The sequence below is a fragment of the Equus przewalskii genome, chromosome 7 (genome assembly GCF_037783145.1).
Source record: "Equus przewalskii isolate Varuska chromosome 7, EquPr2, whole genome shotgun sequence".
NCBI lineage: Eukaryota > Metazoa > Chordata > Mammalia > Perissodactyla > Equidae > Equus > Equus przewalskii.
The window spans coordinates 6,795,060-6,816,258 of record NC_091837.1 but is presented as its reverse complement, the minus strand read 5'-3'; the positions used below and the strand labels follow the sequence as shown (position 1 = coordinate 6,816,258).

Here is a 21,199-nt window from a genome sequence, read left to right as displayed (position 1 = left end):
TTCAATCATGCATTTATTGTGGGCTCACCATGTGCCGCGCACTCTACTCGCGCTTGGGGTTAAACAAAACAGACATCTAAAAACAGTTTTGAGTGATGGAAAGGGGGCAGTTTCTTTTTCAAAGAGGGCAAGACAGGCTAAAGATCAGACAGGCTGGTAAGATCGGTCTCTACATCAACACAGGAGGCTGAGGAGTCCGCCGGGGTGTCTCCCCAGCTGTGAAAACGGGGCTCCAGGACCCTGAGGTGCCGGCGAGGAAGATGGCAGGAGGGCATGAGTGCGCCCAGGGTCTGAGGGCCGCGGTTCTGAGGAGCTGTAGCCACGAGCCCCTCGTCACACACCACGCGCCGGGCGCGGGGCCGGACGCGGAGCACAAATCCGGCGGGGCGGGGCCGAGCGGCGCGCGACCCTCGGCGCGCTCGGGGAGGTACAGACCTGAGTGGCCTCTCTGGCCCCCGCTCCCGCGGGCTCTATGACACCGCGCAGGCTCGCAGGACGGGGCGGGGTTGGTTGAGGGGGAGGAGACCGCTCCACGCTGTACATCTCGCGATGAACCTCGTGCGGCACTCTCTCGCGAGAAGTAGGAAGTCCCGCGCTTGCGTATTGCAGTAGCGCCTTGTGGCGGTGGCTGGTTAGCCGGCGGGTGTGTGAAGGGGGTCAGTCAGTGTGGCGGCCGCTGCGCCCACCGCGACTCTCCACCATGAGCAGCACCTTAGCCAAGATCGCGGAAATCGAAGCCGAGGTAATGGGCGTAGCTGGCGCTTCACTGTGCGTCTGAGCGTTCCTTCTTGGGCCATGTCGCTCCTGCCTGAGCTTCCTTCAGCCGCGTCAGGACCCGGCCCGCGTTCCCCGGCTCCCCTCAGTCCGGGCCCGCGTTCCACACCCCCTGCACCTTGGTCGGTACCCCCTTCCAGTGTCCGAACATTGTTTCTCTGTCTCTTCTTCCTTTTCTGCCAATCCTGTCCTCCTACTCCAGCCCCGACCTGCTCATCTATTTCAGTATCTTTCTTATCATCCCTCGACCACCCGCCCACCCTCCCCAGTCTCTACCTTAACGGCCGTCTTTCCCAGAGTATAGCTCCCGGGAGTAGGATCTGGAAGTAAATTGACACCTGTGGTAGCTGTTGATTCTGTCTGGATTATTGTGTGATTCTGTTGTCTAAAGCGCTCAGGGCTCTTCCAAATCGGGGAAGTGGTGACCGTGTATCAGACGGGGCGTACGAGGTACAAGCAGTAGAAGAGACGTCAGCGGCTGTGTTAGTCTAATCTGTGGGCGCTAATTGTAATGATCTTGGTCATGTCTCTTCTCCTTGGGCCTCAGTTTGCTCTGGAATGAGGGGAATGGGCTGGGCGACGGAGAGAATGGATTGTTGCTCAGGTACACTGACATTAGTAGGACCTAGAAAGAAAACATCGTTCTCTCTCGGAGCTGGGGGAGCGTTCATTCTGGATATCTTCCGCTGCAGGAACTGCTTCTGATTTATGGCTGTGATTCCTCTCTTATAGATGGCTCGGACGCAGAAGAACAAGGCCACAGCACACCACCTAGGGCTGCTGAAGGCTCGCCTGGCTAAGCTTCGCAGAGAACTCATTACTCCAAAAGGTGGTGGCGGTGGTGGGCCAGGAGAAGGTTTGTGTTTTTCATCGTTTTTTTTAAATGTGTAATTTCTATCAGAATAGTACAGGTATATGGTTTAAAAATGATTTTGAAATTTCTGTCAGAGTAGATTTCTATTTTTTTAAGCCAAAATTCTTGAAATGTGTTTATATCCTTCTGCCATTTTAAAGGCAGATGAATATCGTCCAAGCGAACGAGGGTTTTATTTATGTATATCCTGTACTGATTCCAAAATAGATTACATTGGCTTATAGGAGTATGTAAATATATACAGTCAACAAGGTGAAAAATAAGGAAATTGTTGCAGAGGGAAATGAAGTTAAGAAGAATAAGCTGAAGCCACAGAGATAAGATTAGGACGAAAAGTAATGTCATAAAGTCTGTATACTTCCTAGAGAAGGGCCACAGATTTGGCTTTGAACTCGTTTCCAGCCGTTGTAAAAAAGAAAACCTGGTCAATCACAAGTTCCCAGGATTTGTAAGGCAAAAAGAAACCCATTTTTTAGATCAATTATTATCTAATATTTGGGCCTTAAATACTATGGGTACTAGAAAGATAGATAACAGTTTTAGTGATAGAAGAATAAAGGTTTTACATCAGACACTCTATTAGACATTGTGAATTGCTATAGGGGGAGTTTTGCGTGCTTAAGTTTTACTTAAGCCGGTCCTGGTGGTCTAGTGGTTGAAGTTCGGTGCTCTCACTCAGCTGCCTGACTGTGTTTCCTGGTCAGGGAACCACACTACCCAGCTGTGCGTTGTTATACCACACAGTGTCAGCTGTGTGGTGGTGTGATGCTGAAAGCTGTGCTACAGGTATTTCAAATATTAGCAGGGTTGCCTCTGGTGGACATGTTTCATCAGAGCTTCCAGACTAAGACAGGCTAGGAAGAAGGACCTGGCCCTCACTTCTGAAAAAAATTGGCCATGAAAACCCTGTGAATAGCAGCAGAGCATTGTCTGATACAGTGCTGAAAGGTGAGAGTATCGTGCAAAAAGGGTTCTGCTCTGCTGTATACAGAGTTGCAAGGACTTAGAATCTACTGGAGGGTACTAACAACAGCAACAACAAAGTTCTACTCTAGAGGTGAACTGTAAAAAGTTGGAGAAATAGGGGGCTGGCTCTGTGGCCGAGTGGTTAAGTTCGCGCACTCCGCTGCAGGCAGCCCAGTGTTTCGTTGGTTCAAATCCTGGGCGCGGACATGGCACTGCTCATCAGACCACGCTGAGGCAGCGTCCCACATGCCACAACTAGAAGAACCCACAACGAAGAATACACAACTATGTACCGGGGGACATTGGGGAGAAAAAGGAAAAAATAAAATCTTTAAAAAAAAAAAAAAAAGTTGGAGCAATAGGTCCTAGAGGGATAGGCAACCAGAATGTGAATGGAATTACATGAATCTCAGCACTGTTTTGGGTAACTTTCATCCTCTTTTTGATATTTATTGATATTTTAGGTTTTGACGTGGCCAAGACAGGTGATGCTCGAATTGGGTTTGTGGGTTTTCCATCTGTGGGGAAGTCAACACTGCTCAGTAACCTGGCGGGGGTATATTCCGAGGTGGCAGCCTATGAGTTCACTACTCTGACTACTGTGCCTGGTGTCATCAGATACAAAGGTGCCAAGATCCAGGTGAGTCAGGCCTGCAGGCCAAGGAAGGGAAGAAATCCATTCTTTGATTCATTTAAAAAGCGCTTATTGGGAGCTCTGTGTGTGCCAGGCCTGATCTTTGATATACCAGGCCCTCACTGTCTAGCAGGGGAGATAGAGCAGTACATAAAGACAGTAATGCATGGGGGGGCTGGTCCCATGGCCGAGTGTTTAAATTCGTGTGCTCCACTTTGGAGGCCCAGGATTTTCCCAGTTTGGATCCTGGGCGAGGACATGGCACCGCTCATCAGACCATGCTGAGGCAGCGTCCCACGTGCCACAACTAGAGGGACCTGCAACTAGAACATACAACTCTGTACTGGGAGCGTTTTGAGGAGGCGGAGGAGAAGAAGAAGAAGAAAGATTGGCACCTGAGCTAACATCTGTTGCCAATCTTAAAAAAAAAAAAATAATGCAGTGGGATAGTGCCTGTGAAAATGCAGAGAAAGAGGGAGTACTATTTCACCTCAGGATGGGGGGGAACGTCTGGAAGACAAAAACAGTTTCTTGGGGAAAACTGACAATGGAGGTGAAAGTTGAAGTTCAAATAGAATTTCACCAGCCATTGAAGGTAAAGGGCAATTTCAGGCAGTCGTAATGGTGAACAGCCTGCTGTGCTGCGTGTTTAGGTGTGGGACAGAGGGTGGTAGAAACAATCTGGAAAGGTAGGCTGGAGCTGAATTATCAAGGGCCTTGAGTGTCTGCTAAAGAAGTTGAATTGTACCTTGTACATAGCTAGGAACCATCAGAAACTTTTTAATAAAGAAGTAACATGATCAGACCCTTTTTAGAAGATAATTCTTGTTTGGGGGGCCTAATGAAGTTGGTGTCCTGAGAATTTCTTCTTAGATGATAGATTTAGGGCTCCCAAATGGAGAGTCCCCTTGGATCTGAAAGGTGTGCATAAAGTATAATGGAACATATTCTTGTTGGCTGCACAGCTAAGAATGCAAGGTTCTGAATTCCATGACATTTGAATCTAGGTTAGAGGTTCCTAAGCTTTCTTGGTTCACAGCACCCTTAGTGTCTCAGCAATCTTTTCATGACATCTTTTCTTGTCCCAGTCATTTTTTATGGTGCCCCAGGCCAAAAAAACCCCGTAATGATTCTCTTCATTCAATAGGTCCAAACAACTTAAGTGTTTATGTTCTTATAGCCACAGTTATTTACTAATGGGATATGAGCACTGTTGGGTACCACATAACTTCTCAAGCCTTGAAATCAAATTGGATAGCGCCACATTTATTTCCTTTCCACACTGATTTTTGTGTGGATTTTGTGATTTTGCTTTTTACCATAGCAACTGCTCAAAAAGCCAACTTGCCGAAGATTTGGATCTGATGTAACTGAAAGCAGTGTAGTAGGATGTAAGGAAATTGTGAGCTACCTGGAGCTAGTCGTTCCCTCAGTGCCTGACATATATCATGAATTGCTCTTTCTCTTGAAAATTTAGACTATCCAGTGGCACACCTAAGTTCTCCATGGTGCCCCAGCGTGCCTTGGCACGTCATTTGGGAACTGTTGGTGTAAGCATTTGTTTTCCCTCCTGAGCTACACAGTGAGTTGTGAGGCGCAGTCGTGCTTCTTTATTATAGAATCTGAAGTAGGAAGGGACCAGTGTCCTGGTAGTATTTTCAATGGCTTTTTTCCCTGCTGGGTAGGTGCCCATGCAGAGACTGTGTTGGGACATGTACCTTTCTGGGACTCCAGGTCCAAATGTAGATAACAAGAATGAGGAGGGGCTGGCCCTGTGGCCCAGTGGTTAAGTTCGCGCGCTCCGCTGCAGGCAGTGTTTTTTGTTGGTTCGAATCCTGGGCACGGACATGGCACTGCTCATCAAACCACGCTGAGGCAGCCTCCCACATGCCACAACTAGAAGGACCCACAACGAAGAATATACAACTATGTACCGGGGGGCTTTGGGGAGAAAAGGGAAAAAATAAAATCTTTAAAAAAGAATGAGGACACTTGGTCATATCTGGAGCACTGCTTGATTCCTTCTAGTTTCAGAGTCTTGTTGATAGTCACAGCTTTGCCAGCTCAGAGAGTAACCTCTTTCCTGATGGGATGCTAATAACACCTCTCTGAAGGGTTCTGAGTATGTCAGAATGAAGAGCTACTTAACTCCTCTCTCTCCATCTCTTTCCCACAAAGCTTTCATTCATTTCAGCCTCCTGGCCTTTCAGTGTTTTCTGTTCTCCGCCCCCCACCCTTTTTTGCATAGTGCTTGCTTTTCTGCTTATGCCCTCTGCCTGTTTTTCCTTCCCTTCTGACTTTATCCAGAAACCAAGTTAAGTAAGCATACTAGTAGATGTGCTTAGCTAGATTAAGATGACTGCCCCTTGGATATTTTTAAATGGCTGTTTTGCGGCAGAAGACTCAATTATCTATGACTTGGTGGGGGAGGTGTACAAAATTAGAACCACTTAATAAGAATTATTAAGGAGGGAGATTTCTGGGTGTTTTTGTTTAGGAAGGAAGATCTTTTTAACAGTAATGGTGCCTAAAAATGGAATGGTACCTCTTGAGGTAACGAATTACTGTGTCTGGAGGTGTTCAAGTAGTGGCTAAACCACCACTTTTACCAGGGACGTTGTAATGAAAACTGATGTGTCATACAGGCAGAGATTGGCCTGTAGAGTGGATATATAGTGTTTTAAAAATTACAGGGCTTGTGTTTCAGCTTGCCAGGGTCCCTAGGATTCCTATTGTCCTTTTTATGTAATTGACTTGCACATTTAAGTTAACTGCTTTAACCTCTAAAGGATTGAAGTAGGTTAACACCCAGTCCTTAAAAATCTTACAATTTGAGTTTGAGGTCTGTTAACACCCAGTCCTTAAAATCCTACAATTCCATGATTTAAAGAAATATTTTTTCTTATCTCTTAATTGGTTGTAATATGAAATTCAGCATAGGCTATTTTTATTGAATGAAATTTAGTTGCCACATTTAAATAGTTCAGTGTAACTTTAAAAATATTTCCCTCTCAAGAAAATTTAAATTTAACTTTTTACTTTTTAGGAGCCTCAATAGATTTCCCCGCTGTGTTCACCTGCCATAGTTAAAAAGCTCTTGCTTTTTTCTCTCAGTAAAATATTCTCTCTTTCAGACAATCTTTTATTTGATACTATAGTCATATTCTAGATGTAGAAGTTTTGGATTATCTAGATGGATTTTCGAGTTCTTGATGACATCACTTAGGCAGGCTCAGTATGCAGTAAGTCTCAGTATGCAGTGAAAGCTTTGCTGATGAAATACTTTTTTTTTTTTTAGCAGAAAGGGATTTATTAAGTGGTAAAAGTAGATTACAAAATCTTTGGGAGGACTGAAGCGAGAGACTCTAGACTTAATTTCCAGGAACAACTAATGATGAATTGTTTTGTTCTCTTTTTTCAAACATCTTTATTGAGGTCTAATTCACATACAATAAACTACACATTAAGTATACCACTTGGTAAGTTTTGACATATCTATACACTGGTGAAAACCGCCACAATCAAGATCGTGAACGTATCATCCCCCAAAATTTCCTTATGCCCTTTTCCTCCTGTCCTTCCTTGTCTCCTTCCTCTCCAAGCAGTGACTTATTTTTGTCACTGTAGATTAGTTTACATCTTAAGAGTTTTATATAAGTCAGACTGTGAGTAAATATAAATGTACTCTCTTTTTTTTGGCTGGCTTCTTTCATTCAACATAATTATTTTGAAGTTCTCTTATGTCACTCACCCTACTGCCCCTAATGTTAACATTTTGCGTAGCCATAGAATAATTATCAGGGCTAGATTAACATTGGTGCAACAGTATTCACTAAACTACAGACCTTATTTGAATTTTTACTAATTTTCTCACCAATGTCCTTTATACTTTTCCAGGATTCTATCTGGGATCATCCCATGTTGCATTTAGTTCTTTCCCCTTATTCTCCTGCCATCTGTAATAGTTCCTCAGGCCTGTCCTTCATGACTTTGACACTCTTTTTTTTTTTAAAGGTTGGCACCTGAGGTAACATTTCTTTCCCATATTTTTTTTTTCTTCTTCTCCCCAAAGCCCCCAAGTACGTAGTGGTTTATTCTAGTTGTAGGTCCTTCTAGTTTGCTGTGTGGGACGCTGCCTCAGCATGGCTTGATGAGCGATGCTAGGTCTGCACCCAGGATCCAAACTGGGGAAACCCTGGGCTGCTGAAGCAGAGCGTGCAAACTTAACCACTTGGCTGCGGGGCCGGTCCCTATTTCTCTTCATTTATGGGTTATAATCCAGTACTATTATTATTTTATTACTGAAGTTGTTTTAGCTTTGACCATTAGGAACTCCTTCAGATTGGCCTGTGTTCTTTCCATAAGCCCCTGTCTTTTTGTGGGTACTTCCTTATTTTCTGGCACCACATAATGTTCCAGGCTAATCTTATATTTTCCCTGCCACAGCCCTGGAATCATCCACTTCTGAGGGAGCTCTAGTTCATTTTAGTGGAGAATAGTGTTTAGAAATCAAGCTCTCTGTGCTTACTACTCCCCATGTAGCCTTTTAAATCAATGTTACTAAAGTTTCTGTGTCAAGGCCAGTGTATTCAAGATAAATTATGTTTTTTGAAAGACACAGCGTAACTCAATTTGGTGTGTTGTATCAGTCTTAGAGGAGATAATGTGATTTATTATGGATTGAGGAATAGGGAGGAGCTTTTGAGTAGGTTCTTGAGCTGAAAAGTTGAACTAAGCACCTCCTGAATTAGTTCTTTTTCATGGTGGTCTATTTAATGTGAAGTATATTTCTATAATGTCAGCTATACTAATAGCAAAGGCTAGTTTTAAATAATGTTTTGATAAGCTGCAACTCTGTTCCCTGTCCATTCATGTGGATAATTCAGTATTTATACCTACATACATACAGTAGGCCCTTGGTATTTTCCGATTTTATATATGCTGTCTTAACTGTTTTTGACAGACTCTTAAGGGCTTATAACTGTATAACTTTACTGAGATGTGAATTTGAATTAGTGTGCTATGGAGTTGGTTTTGATTTTCTCATTATTAGGTCCATAGACTATGACGTCTGTGAAGGTTTACTTTACTGTATTTCCTGGGCACTTGAGCAGTCATTTTCAATGGGGACACACATCAGAATCACCCATGGAGCCTTTTGAAGTACAGATCAATATCTGAACTCTACTTTGGCCCTTCCAAATCAGAATCTGCAGGGATGGGGCTCAGATATCTGCATTTTTAAAGGCTTTACATGTGATTCTTAGGTGCTTTCCTGGTTAAGAATGATTGCAGAAATTTTTGTGAATTGGGGAATTTGGGAGATTTGTGAAGGTCTCAGTAAGTATCATGTGTGAATGTCAAGATCCAGCTATTATCTATAGTAAAGAATTTGTGTGGAGGCTCACCCTTCTGAAGAGTGGGAGAATATTGAACGATTAATTAATGTACAATAAAGGATTTGACCCAAAAAACGGGTTATAATCTTACTTAGTTTATTAGGACTGTGGCCTAGGGCAAATCACTTAACCTCTATCTTTTAGCTAATATTCTTATCTCACAGAGTTGTTAGGCATTTTAAACTATATAAAGTCTATAAAAAGCTCGTATCTGACATTTGTATGCTTAGTAAAGTAATATTCACATGCTCACTTACAAGGAAGATTGGATTTGGAGCTCCTAAATTTTGGATACCTGAGAAATAAATCATTCTGTTTGATCTATTCAGATTTATAACAGTTTTTTCCTTTCTCTCCTTTCCCCTGTCCTTAATTGTCAGCTCCTGGATCTCCCAGGTATCATCGAGGGTGCCAAGGATGGGAAGGGTAGAGGCCGTCAAGTCATTGCAGGTGAGTGGTCCAGGGTCGCTTCTTGGGATATCATCCCTTTACTGGGTCCTGTTCCTTTAGATGGGGACTGTTGGGCTTGGAGATGATACTGCAGGGCATGATTTTACCTGACTTCTTACTGAAGTACAATGTCAGAACTTGAAGGGACCTCAGACAGTAACATTCCAGATCCCTGTTTGAGGAGAAACTAAGGACAGGAGAAGTGAAGTGCTATGGTCCAGCGTCGCACTGTTTGTGGCTGATTCAGAACTAGAACTCAGGTTTCTTGACTCCCACCCATGCCTTTCCTTCTTTTCTTTTTATTTAAAGTAAAATGTTGTAAAAGGCTAATCAAATTGCAACAATCTGCTACCCCACCTCCCCTCACCTCTACTGTCATTCTGCATTGGCAGCTACTGTCAATTGTTCAGCTGTTCCTTCTGCTACTTACCTTCAGATTTTTAAATGTTATGCTTCTATTTCATGATTAGTTAATTTTAGATATTTTCTGTTGGTTATGGTAGAGAATTGGTTCTCTTATTTTCCATATCTCTTTTCCTATTCTTTTAAAGAAGTTATATCACAGGTTTTAGTTAACTTGTCAGTCATGGTTTACATTATTATGTAATGACTATGTAACTTTTGTTCAGTGCTGAGATAGGTGGTATATTATGACTTGGTTTCTTTTCTCTTGAAATCTGTTTTTGAAATTTGTTTTTCATGGAGTTAATAGTTGGTTCTGTTTTGTTTTGTTTACTTTTCTGTTTGCTGATATTTTTCAAATGTTCCAACGGATCAAATGCCTATCAATCAATGGTTTTTTTTTTTAAAGATTGGCACCTGTGCTAACAACTGTTGCCAATCTTCTTTTTCTTCTTCTTCTCCTCCTCCTCCTCCCCAAAGCCCCCCAGTACATGGTTGTATATTCTAGTTATAGGTCCTTCTGGTCATGCTGTGTGGGATGCTGCCTCAGCATGGCTTGGTGAGCGGTGCCATGTCTGCACCCAGGATCCAATCCGGTGAAACCCCAGGCCACCAAAGCGTAGCGTGTGGACTTAACCACTTGACCATGGGGCTAGCCCCTCAATCAGTGTTTTTGTAGGTTGTTAAATACAGTTCCACATACAATCTTAATGATTTCATTCTCTCCCCTCAACACTGACAGTACCCTCCTGTACCCTTTGTCTTCATGCTTCGGTTTGGATTGGTGGTTCTCCACACCAGCAGTGTCCAGTAATGGAAAAGTTCTGAATCTGTGCTGTACAGTATGGTAGCCCCTAAGCATATGTGGCTATTGAGCACTGTAACTGTGCCTAGTGTAATTGAGGAAATGCATTTTAAATTTAATTTAATTTAAATTTGAATAGCCCCAGGTGGTGAGTGGAGTCTGTAGTGGACAGCTCTAAACTTTTTGCATGGCTCTCATCCTGAGATTTTCTACTGTGTTATTGTGTCATGGGATTCCCTATTTCCTAGAGTGAGTGTCTTACTTTTTTTGGGTGATTTTCATGTTTTGCTGAAGCACATTCTTTAGTAAATTCTTGAAGAGGGGTGAATAACAGGTAAATTTTGCTATGTTTTCATGTTTGAAAGTATTTTTATTCTACCTTTGTATTAAGTTATTAATTTAGCTGTTTTTAGATTTATAGGTTAGAAGTCATTCATGGATGAATATCAGAAACATTATGCTTGGGGCCGGCCCATGGCTGGGTGGTTAAGTTCGTGCGCTCTGCTTTGGTGGCTCAGGGTTTCGCCGGTTCACATCCTGGGCAAGGACATGGCACTGCTCATAAAGCCATGCTGAGGCAGCATCCCACATGCCACAACTGGAAGGACCCACAACTAAAAATACACAACTATGTACCAGGAGGCTTTGGGGAGAAAAAGGAAAAATAAAATCTTTTAAAAAAAAAAAAGAAGCATTATGCTAAATTAAAAGAGCTAGGCACAAAAGACTGCACTTTGTATGATCCCATTTGTGTGAAATTCTAAAAAATGTGAACTCACCTATGGTGATAGAAAGCAGATCAGTGATTGACTGGGATTTGAGTGGAAGATTGATCACAAAGGGGCACAAGGGAGCTTTCGGAGGTGATGAAAATGTTTTGTATCTCAGTTGCTGTGGTGGTTACACAGGTATATATATTTGTCATCAAACCACATGCTTAACATGGGAACAATTTGTTTTTAATAAATTATACCTCAATAAAGTTGACTAAAAATATACTAACCATATTATCTTATTCTTTTAGAATTCTTACTGTGTTAAATCTTTCTAAACTCTTTCAGGGATTTAGGTTATTGGCCTGGTTTGTATCTTCATTCTGACTTGTTTTTCTGCTAGTTTATCTAGAAGTTGACACATTCTAGATAAACTAGATACACTAGTAGAAAACAAGGCATACGGTGCAAATTGACTTCTGGCATAAATCTTTGGTAGCCTTAAGAACTTCATGTGTATCTTCGTATTTATAAAAAAATCCTTTGTCTCTTTAAATGTTGGAGCTCCACCCCTCCTCCCACTTTTAAGTATTTGGATTAGTTAAGTCTTTAATGAGCTTTGCCTGGGTATATATATTTTTTTTCAATTCTTCAGTGGCCCGAACGTGTAACTTGATCCTGATTGTTCTGGATGTCCTGAAACCCTTGGGGCATAAGAAGATAATTGAAAATGAACTGGAAGGCTTTGGCATTCGCTTGAACAGCAAACCCCCCAACATTGGCTTTAAGAAGAAGGATAAGGGAGGCATTAATCTCACGGCCACTGTAAGTGGAGATGGTGATATGGGGCAGGCTGCTGAACTAGGGACTAGGGTGAGGAGTGGATTGAGGTACAGGGACCTTGACATTTGGAAATTACCTGGCTTCTTCCAGCACTAATTGAGGTAACACAGTGATCTTGTAATGACTGACAGAGTAGGACAAGAATCAGAATAGGACAAGAGTCAGTCTCAGCCTTAGCTTTGCAACTTCATTTCCCCTTTTCGGTTATCTGTTTGGGATGGTATCGGGGTATAGACCGATCTTATGCTTGTGTGAAGTGGATGGCTGCCAATATCATGTGTTTTCATTCATTGAGTACAGATTTATAAAGCACTTACCCTGGGCCAAGTGTTGTGTTAGCCTCTGGCGGGGATGGAAGAGGGAGAGAGACAGATAAAAAACCCTGCTCTTATATTCTAATAGTGGAAAGTAGCAGACAGAATTAATGAGTGAATATAGTATATTAGATGATGATAAATCTAAGGACAAAAGTAAGCTAGGGAAATGGGATGGAGAGTGTTGGTGGGAGGGTTGCCATTGTAAGTAGGTTAATGAGAGAAGTCTTTACTGAGGTGTCATCAAGGAGTGAACCAAATGGATATCTTGGGGAAGAGCGTTTCATATAGAGGAAATACCCACGTGCAAGGCCCTGAGGTAGAGCATGCCTTTGCATGTTTGAGGAACAGCAGAGTGAGCAGGTAGGAGAGTAGTAAGAGATGAAGTCATAGCATGGGGCCATATAGACTTTTGCTTTGCAGGAGATGGTTAACTATTGGTTGGGCTCCAAACTATTGGTTCCTAACTATGGAGTAAACATGATTTGACTTAGGTTTTAATGGAATCAGTCTTGCTATTTGTTGAGAAGAGACTGAAATGGGTGAAGAATAGAAGCAGAAAAATTATTTAACAGGCTATTGAATAATCCAGTTAAGAAGTGATGGCTTCTCAGCGAGAGAAGGATAATCTGTGTATGACTCCACTCATATGAGGAATTTAAAATTATGGACTAAGAACAGTTTAGTGGATACCAGGGGAAAGGTGGGGTGGGGGGTGGTCACAAAGGGTGAAGTGGTGCACCTACAACATGACTGACAAACATTAATGTACAACTGAAATTTCACAAGATTGTAACCTATCATTAACTCAATTAAAAAAAAAAAAAAAAAAGAAGTGATGGTTTCTGAGACCAGGCTTATAACAGTGATAGAGACAAGAAGTGGTTGATTGTGGAAAGATTTTGCAAGTAGCTGGCAGCTGGCAGGAATTATAGCTGTAGTGGCTGTGGTTTGTGAGAGAAAGAGATGACTGAATTTTTTGTTCTGAGCTTGAAAAATGGGCTCTCATTACTAAAATGGTAGGACTTTGGGTGGAATAGGTTTGGAGGGGAGGGGAAGATCAGGATGTTCAGTTTGAGATACCAGTTAGATATCCAAGTGTTACTGTCAAATAGGCATATGAGGAATGATCTGGGCTAGAGATATAAATGTGGTTGTTACCAACTTTGTTTTTTATTATATAAGTTTCTAGGTGTACGGCATTATAATTTGACATCTGTATGCACTACACATTGATCATCACCACAAGTCTAGTACCATCCATCACCATACAGTTGACCCCCTTCACACATTTCACATGCCCCCAAACTCCATTCCTCTCTGGTAATCACTAATCTATTCTTTGTCTCTATAAATTTTGTTTTGTTTTATTTTGTTTCTTAGTTTGTTTTGTTTTCTTAGAGTCCACATATGAGTGAAATCATACAGTGTTTGTCTTTCTCCATTTGACTTATTTCACTTAGCATAATACCCTTGGTGGTTATCAACTTTAAAGCCATGAGCTTAGCTAAGATCATTATGAAGTGAGTGTAAATAGAAAAGAGGTTCAAGTATTGAGTGTGGTGGCCCCCTCAATGATTAGAGGTTGGGAGATGGGAAGAATCAGCAAATAAGACCTCTCAAACAAAGAAGGAGAAGGAAAACCAGGAGAGTTTGGAATCTTGGAAGGCAAGTAAAGAAAGTGTTTCAGAGTGATCAGTTCTGTCAAATGCTGCTTCTAAGTCATAATTGAAGACTGAGAATTTCATGTAAGATTGAACATTCTAGAGGTCCAGAGGATTTGACTGGCATAGGTTTAAGCTGTCCTGCCCAAAAGATCTTTCCCATTATCCTGTCATAATGTTTGAATTTGAGCATTCAATATTCTTTCTATATTGGTTTACTAAGGTTGCCATAATAACGGTACCATGGACTGGGTGGCTTAAACCACAGAAATTTATTTTCTCTTAGTTCTAGAGGCTAGATATTTGAGATCAAGGTATTAGCAGGGTTGGTTTCTTCTGAAGCCTCTCTCCTTGGCTTGTAGATGGCTGTCTTCTCTCTGTGTCTTTACATGGTCATCTGTCTGTGTGTCTGTGTCCTAATCTCCTTTTCGTGTAAGGACACCAGTCACATTGGATTAGGGCCCACCCATATGACCTTATTTTAACTTAATTACCTCTTTAAAGATCTATCTCCAGACAGTCACATTCTGAGATGCTGGGGTTAGGACTTCAACATGTGAATTTGGGTGGGGGGCTGGGGACACAGTTCAGCCCATAGCACCTTCTTTAGAGTTTGGAAAAATTTTTAGTTTCTTAATATTTCCTACTAAAAGTGAGTTACTCTTCATCCAGGATAACAGTCTTTAGAATGAGTTTGCACCTTAGCTGGGATTATCCAGGTACCTCGATACATATTCTTGGGAGATTTTTTTGTTCTCTGACCAGTCATTTTCTTCTATGCCTATTCAGTGCCCTCAGAGTGAGCTGGATGCTGAAACTGTGAAGAGCATTCTGGCTGAATACAAAATTCATAATGCTGATGTGACTCTGCGTAGCGATGCCACAGCGGATGACCTCATTGATGTGGTGGAAGGAAATAGGTACTGATCGAGTGTGCAGTCTGGTGCCTGAGTTTGAATTTGAAGCCTTGTAATGGGAACAACATTGGATCGTGAATCTGGCAGGCATTGATTCTAACTCCACTTGTGCTACTATTTCAAATAATACTGGGCCTTGGTTTCTTTAGCTGTAAAATGAAGGGTTGGTCTTGATTTCTGACACTTTTCTTTGCTCTGAAATCGGATTATGATGGTCACATTCCCCATTTCAGTTACTTGCTGAGAACTAGGCTGTCCCCTAAGCTCTGTGTCATGTGGTGGTTGAAGGGAGTATGTAGGTTCTCAGTCTGCTCTCGCGGAATTAATCCATCTGAGAAATCCTGTAGGCTGTCCTACAGAACTTAGAGCAGACTGGGCTCTGTTCTCTCTAAGGACAACCTAAGGGTACATAGCTAAAACCCTAATCTATGAAATACTACTATTATTAATATTTGAAATTAAATAATAATTGAAACCACTGTTAAAATTATTCCTGGCATTTCGATATACTATTTTCTAGTTGCTTTCCTGTTCACTTGTCCCTGTTTGTTGTATGGATTTATTTGATCCTCATTTGAAAACAAACAAAAGCCAATACTTTGAGTTAGGCATTTTATAAGTGAGGCAGATGAAACCTGAGAACTTGTATCTTGCCTAATTATTGGTAACTTTACCTGCCATATTGACTGGATATTAGGATTGTGACACGGGTAGATAGTGTGTTAAAAAAGTCTTTTTTTAATACTTTAAAAATTATCATGAAATATTTTATTAGAAATATATTCTTAGAATTCATAAGACACCTTTATGGGAAATCTACTCCAAAACTTGAGCAGGGACATATCTAGAAAGTGACAGAGCCAGGAGTAGATTCAGTCTGTGTGACTCCAAAGCTGTGTTCTTTCCACTGCAGCATGCTCTCACTCATTAGCTACATGACTGGGCCTAGGGCCTGAGTTTTGTTACTTCTTAACCCATAGTTCACTTTTAGGATGTTCTGCCTTATCTTGGTGGGAAGCTTTTTTTGTTTGTTTGGCTGATCTACCTCTTTGAGAGTCTCTGATTTGGGGTTCTGGGTGAGGGGGTGCTGATAATCAGACTAACAGTCTTGTCAACAGCTCCAGACTAATGTCCTGTTTTTCTTCTACTTCTGTAGAGTTTATATCCCCTGTATCTATGTGTTAAATAAGATTGATCAGATCTCCATTGAGGAATTGGATATCATCTATAAGGTGCCTCACTGTGTACCTATCTCTGCCCATCACCGCTGGAATTTTGACGACCTGTTGGAAAAGATCTGGGACTATCTGAAACTAGTGAGGATGTAAGTCTTAGTGGACAGGATATTGCTGTAGAAATTAAACCAGACTGTCCTAAAATGATAACCTGCTGGAGCTCATTAACATAATCTGTCTGTTTTTGGAGATATAAATACAGTCACGTGCTGCATAACAATGTTTTGGTCAATGATGGACCCCATATATAACAGTGGTCCCATAAGATTAGTACCATAAAGCCTAGATGTGTAGTAGGCTATACTGTCTAGGTTTGTGTAAGTACACTCGATGATGTTCGCACAATGACAATATAGCCTAATGATGCATTTCTCAGAAAGTACCCCATCATTAATTGACGCACAACTGTAAATTAATTCCTATCATCTGCTAGGCCGTATTGAGGGCGCTTCTTCCTCAAGTTGGAGGTAATCTGGATCTGATCTTCTCAGGGGTGGTGGAGGGTTGACTTGCATTCAACACATGAAACATTCCAAGAAGTAGGCAACTTCTGCTTCCTCCCTCTTGTAGTTACACCAAACCCAAAGGCCAGTTGCCTGATTACACATCCCCTGTGGTGCTGCCTTTCTCCAGGACCACGGTGGAGGATTTCTGCATGAAGATTCACAAAAATCTCATCAAAGAATTTAAATAGTAAGTATCATGAGCGTGTGGTGCCTTCTTTTCCCTGTGAGCTAGTGATTCCACTAACTAGCAATTCTTGGGATAGCATTAAAGAAGTTGGACATCAGGGAGGCTTGCTTGGTAAGAACTTTGTAGTGTCTTCTTGAAACCATGCCATGTTGGAGCAGGAAGAGCTCTAGAAGCCTCTTCAGGTTGAGAGGGCTGACAGTAACAAGGGGCTCTGACTTTCCCTCTTCTTGGCAAACACAAACGTTAATTCTTCCTGCCAGCATCATACTGATCTCCACTGGGTATTGAGTCCCTCTCTAAAGTTGAAGTATGGGTAGAATCACCCTAATCTCTTTCTCATACTTTTCACTGCTGATACATGCTAAAAAAATTTTTTAACATCTTATTTTGAAATAATTTTGGAATTACAGAAAAGTTGCAAAAATAGTACAAAGGGTTTCCTTATATCCTTCACTCCACTTCTCCTAACATTAGCAGCTCACATAACCATAGAACAGTTACCAAGAACAGGAATTAGCACTGGTACAATATTATTAACTAAACTATAGATCCTATTTGAATTTTAATACCTTTTCTACCAATGCCCTTTTTGTGTTTCAGCAATCTACGTGGCATTTAGTTTTTACTTCTCCTTGGTCTTCCAGTGTTTGATTCTCCCAGTAATATTTCCTTAGTCTTTTGCTGTCTTGATGGCCTTGACAATTTTGAAGAGTACTGATCATTGTTTTTCTAGGATGTCCTTCACTTTGGGTTTGTCCAGTGTTCTCTCATGAATGAAATGAGGTTATGCATTTTTGCTAAGTATATCACAAAAGTGGTATGTCCTTAGTGTATCATATCACAGGATTCGTGATGGCGATATGTTTTATTGATGGTGATATTTACTTTGATCTCTTGGTTAAGTTGGTGTTGGCTGGGTTTCTCTACTGTAAAGATAGTATTTTTCTCTTTGTCTTTGATAAATATCTTGAGGGAGATAGCTTTGAGACTATGCAATGCTCTTTCTCTTCAAACTTTTGCCTGCTAAGTTGAGCATCTATCAGTGGAGCTTGTCTGCCAATATTTATTGCTGTGTTTGCCTAATGATGATTCTTTATTTCCCTCTTTTGTTTTATGTTTATTTATTGGAATTTTACTGTGAGATAGAGCTGTCACTTCTCCCCTCTTTATTAATTTAATTCGTATTGTATTTATATCAGTATGAGCCCTTTGATATTTATTCCATGGTATAATCCAATACTGTCATTGTTTTGTTGCCTAGATTGTTCCAGCTTTGGCCATTAGGGACTCCTTCAGATTGGCTCCTGTGTTCTTTTGATAAGCTGACATCTTTTTTTTAGCATTTCCTTACTTTTTGGCATTATTGGATATTCCTCATTCATAGTGATTTTCCCTGCACCAGCCCTGGAATCAGTCACTTCTCCAAGAAGCTCTTGTTTACAGCATTGGTGTGCTAGGCTTGCTCAACTGGGCTATCATTGCTTGTAGGCCCTCTCAGCAGACAGAGCTAGGAAATAAATATGTGAATACTAACCTGTGCTTACAAACATATCTTTATTTCTCTCTCTCTTGTCCTAATTTATCTAATTTATCAATCCATCCATCCTTATCTATCTTAAAAATCATGAGTTTATTGTTACCTCTGATTCTGTTCAACACTACTTTCCCCTTTTTCTTATTTTTAACTTCTTTCTCCATCTGTGAGAAACCTCTCATTATCTATAATCTACTTAGTTATTTAATTCTAGAGTATATATAAAGTAGTTCAGAGTTGAGAGATATAATCCTGTGACAAATATTTTAACTAATTGGATTACAGTATTTCTGAATAGCTCTTTTCATCTACACAGGCTGAAACTTAAATTGTTTTAAAAACAAAAGAAAATAATTGTAGAAAATCAGGAATGCATAGAAATTGTGATATTTTAAAAATACTTTTTTTTTTTTTTGCTGAGGAAGATTTGCCTTGAGCTAACATCTGTTGCCAATCTTCCTCTTTTTTTGTATGTGAGCTGCTGCCACATCATGGCTGCTGATGAGTGGTGTAGATCCATGCCTGGGAACCAGACCGAGGCTGCCAAAGCAGAGTGTGCCAAACTTAATCACTAGACCATGGAGGCTGGCTCTAAAAATACTGGTTTCTGATCCTAAGAATACAGAAAGAGTGAAGTCTTTTATTAAGTTTCACATTCCTTTTATCTAAAATAACTGTATTTCACATGTAGGTGCTAATGTCCCTGATTCTCAAAACGTTATATTTTGGCACATAGTTGAATTAGTGAAGGAGAGTCTTGGGAAAAGTTAGACATTTTCTTTTTTCAAACTTCATAGATTTCTGTATAGCTCCTGCCTTCCATGGTGGCAGAACACTGTTCAAAGCCTCTAGAACTAAAATTAACTGGGAGTTACATGAGATAGGAGAAAAATATTTTGGAGAAGAGATGTTTCAAAGCAAGTAGAATTTTATTTGGTCACTATCTGTTTTTGGTTTTAATTATTGTGTAAATTTTGGCTATCTTAATAGAGAAAAATTCAGCTTTAGGCCTACTAATTATAACATTTGTCCCTTGTCTATTCCCTTTGTGTCCTTGACCACAAACACACATCCTTTGATTGTTTACCATATAAGATTCATATATATCATTTTACAACCATATTTTTCCTATCTTTTGCTACTTTATATAGTTTTTTAGTCTTCATGCACATTTCCTTTATTTATTTAATCTAGAAGTAGAATTGATGATTATATGGCTTTTGATATGTCTTGCTGCCTTGTTTTCCAAAAGGGCTGAACCTGTTTACGTTGCTATCAACAAAATGGAAGGCACTGACTTTACTGCAGGTGTTGAGTATGACTGCTAAAAACTGATTTTTTAGTTTAAGACAGTAAAATGGTCACCTTGCATTTATTTTGCATGTTAGTGCATTTGAAAATTTTTGTATATGTAGTCACACTCCACATAATGACATTCTAGTCAACAATGTACTGCATATTGGACAGTGCTCTCATAAGATTAGTGCCATGTAGCCCAGGTGCGTAGTAGGCTATACTGTCTAGGTTTGTGTAAGTACAGTCTGTGATGTTCTCACAGTGATGAAATCATCTAATGACGCATTTTTCAGAATGTATCTTGGTTGTCAAGTGACACATGACTGTATTTGTTTTAATGCTGTTATATCTGTTCTTGTTATTGTTTATCTGTTTTTAAAAAAGTGAAATCTCACTATTTCTGTTTGGAATATAGATTTGTTAAAGAAATGTTGGTGCAAGACCATATCATAACAACATGGCCACCATTTTCTACCCTTTAGTACATAGTTCTTAGCCTCTGTGAGGCAAGTCTCAATGTCTTGTTCACTAATTTCCATTACTCGCACAACATAATCTTAGTATTTAAGGCATGTGGATAAAAATTACCTTCATATATTCTATGAAGATATGTGTTCTTGACCATGTATCGTATCAGAAGAACATATCACTATGGTTTCTTTTTTTTTCATCTTTCTTCTCCCTAAAGCCCCCCAGTACATAGTTGTATATTCTAGTTGTAGGTCCTTCTGGCTCTGCTATGTGGGATGCCACCTCAGCATGGCTTGATGGGTGGTGCTAGGTCCACGCCCAGGATCCAAACCCGTGAAACCCTTGGCCACTGAAGCGGAGCGTATGAACTTAACCACTTGGCCATGGGACTGGCCCCTCAGTATGGTTTCTTGATAGGGAGGGTGGCCCTACATTTCTTATCAGTACCCACCAATGGTTTCAGTAGACCTTATTAATAAAAACTAGTCTTCTGTAATAGTCTATAAAGGACATTTTATCTGTAAGAATCAATTTCCAATCTGAATTATTTCAGGGCATTTCTCTGTATCAAACCCATGCTTTCTCCTTTTAATGTTAAACTAGTCTTGTCACACTTCTCATTTGCATTTTTTCTCTTTGCCCCTCTTAAACTGGCTCTGGAACAAGAGGAACCACACAATTTCTGAAAGCTTTGCCACTTTGTATGTGAAGGCTCTATGCAGTGTGCCACAGTGCTGGGGAAGCTGAAGCCTCTGGTCTTTGAGTGTGGTCTGTGACTGGGGAGAGGGGACCCTGGCTGTTGCAGGCCTGTAGCTCTTAAGAGCTGGAGTGCTAAATCGGGAGAAATGTGGTATGCAGGTAGGTAGGGCAGAAGTTAGGTAATTATTTACACTGACTGTTCTTTTTTCCCTTCCATACAGTGCTCTGGTCTGGGGTCTCTCTGTGAAACACAATCCTCAAAAAGTGGGTAAAGACCATACGTTGGAGGACGAGGATGTCATTCAGATTGTGAAGAAGTGAAACCTTCCCTTTTCCCCATCTGCCGGACCAACCACAGCGGCTTTCCCCATGACCAAGCACCCTACCCCAAACCCTTCTGGCTTTGGCAGCCACTGGATCAGGATTCAGGGGAGGGAGATGAAGGTCCCCAAACTTCACTTGTATTAACTTGGTGTCACCTTGTGTGTTGAACTGCATAAAGGACCTTGTGGGCGA

The 21,199-nt window shown here is 41.0% G+C and overlaps 1 protein-coding gene across 2 annotated transcripts; it reads left to right on the top strand.

Moving 5' to 3' along the window:
• Positions 1-401: 401 nt before the first annotated feature.
• Positions 402-21,199, top strand: DRG1 (developmentally regulated GTP binding protein 1). Of its 2 annotated transcripts, none has more exons than XM_008542186.2 (9): positions 402-742; positions 1,507-1,630; positions 3,079-3,254; positions 9,028-9,097; positions 11,673-11,842; positions 14,628-14,758; positions 15,912-16,079; positions 16,561-16,683; positions 20,905-21,199. In XM_008542186.2, the coding sequence occupies exons 1-9, from the start codon at positions 701-703 to the stop codon at positions 21,002-21,004; spliced, it is 1,104 nt and encodes a 367-aa protein (XP_008540408.1). In that variant the 5' UTR covers positions 402-700; the 3' UTR covers positions 21,005-21,199. The 2 variants fall into 2 exon arrangements, with proteins under 2 accessions (XP_008540408.1, XP_008540410.1); XM_008542188.2 differs by having other exon boundaries at positions 583-896.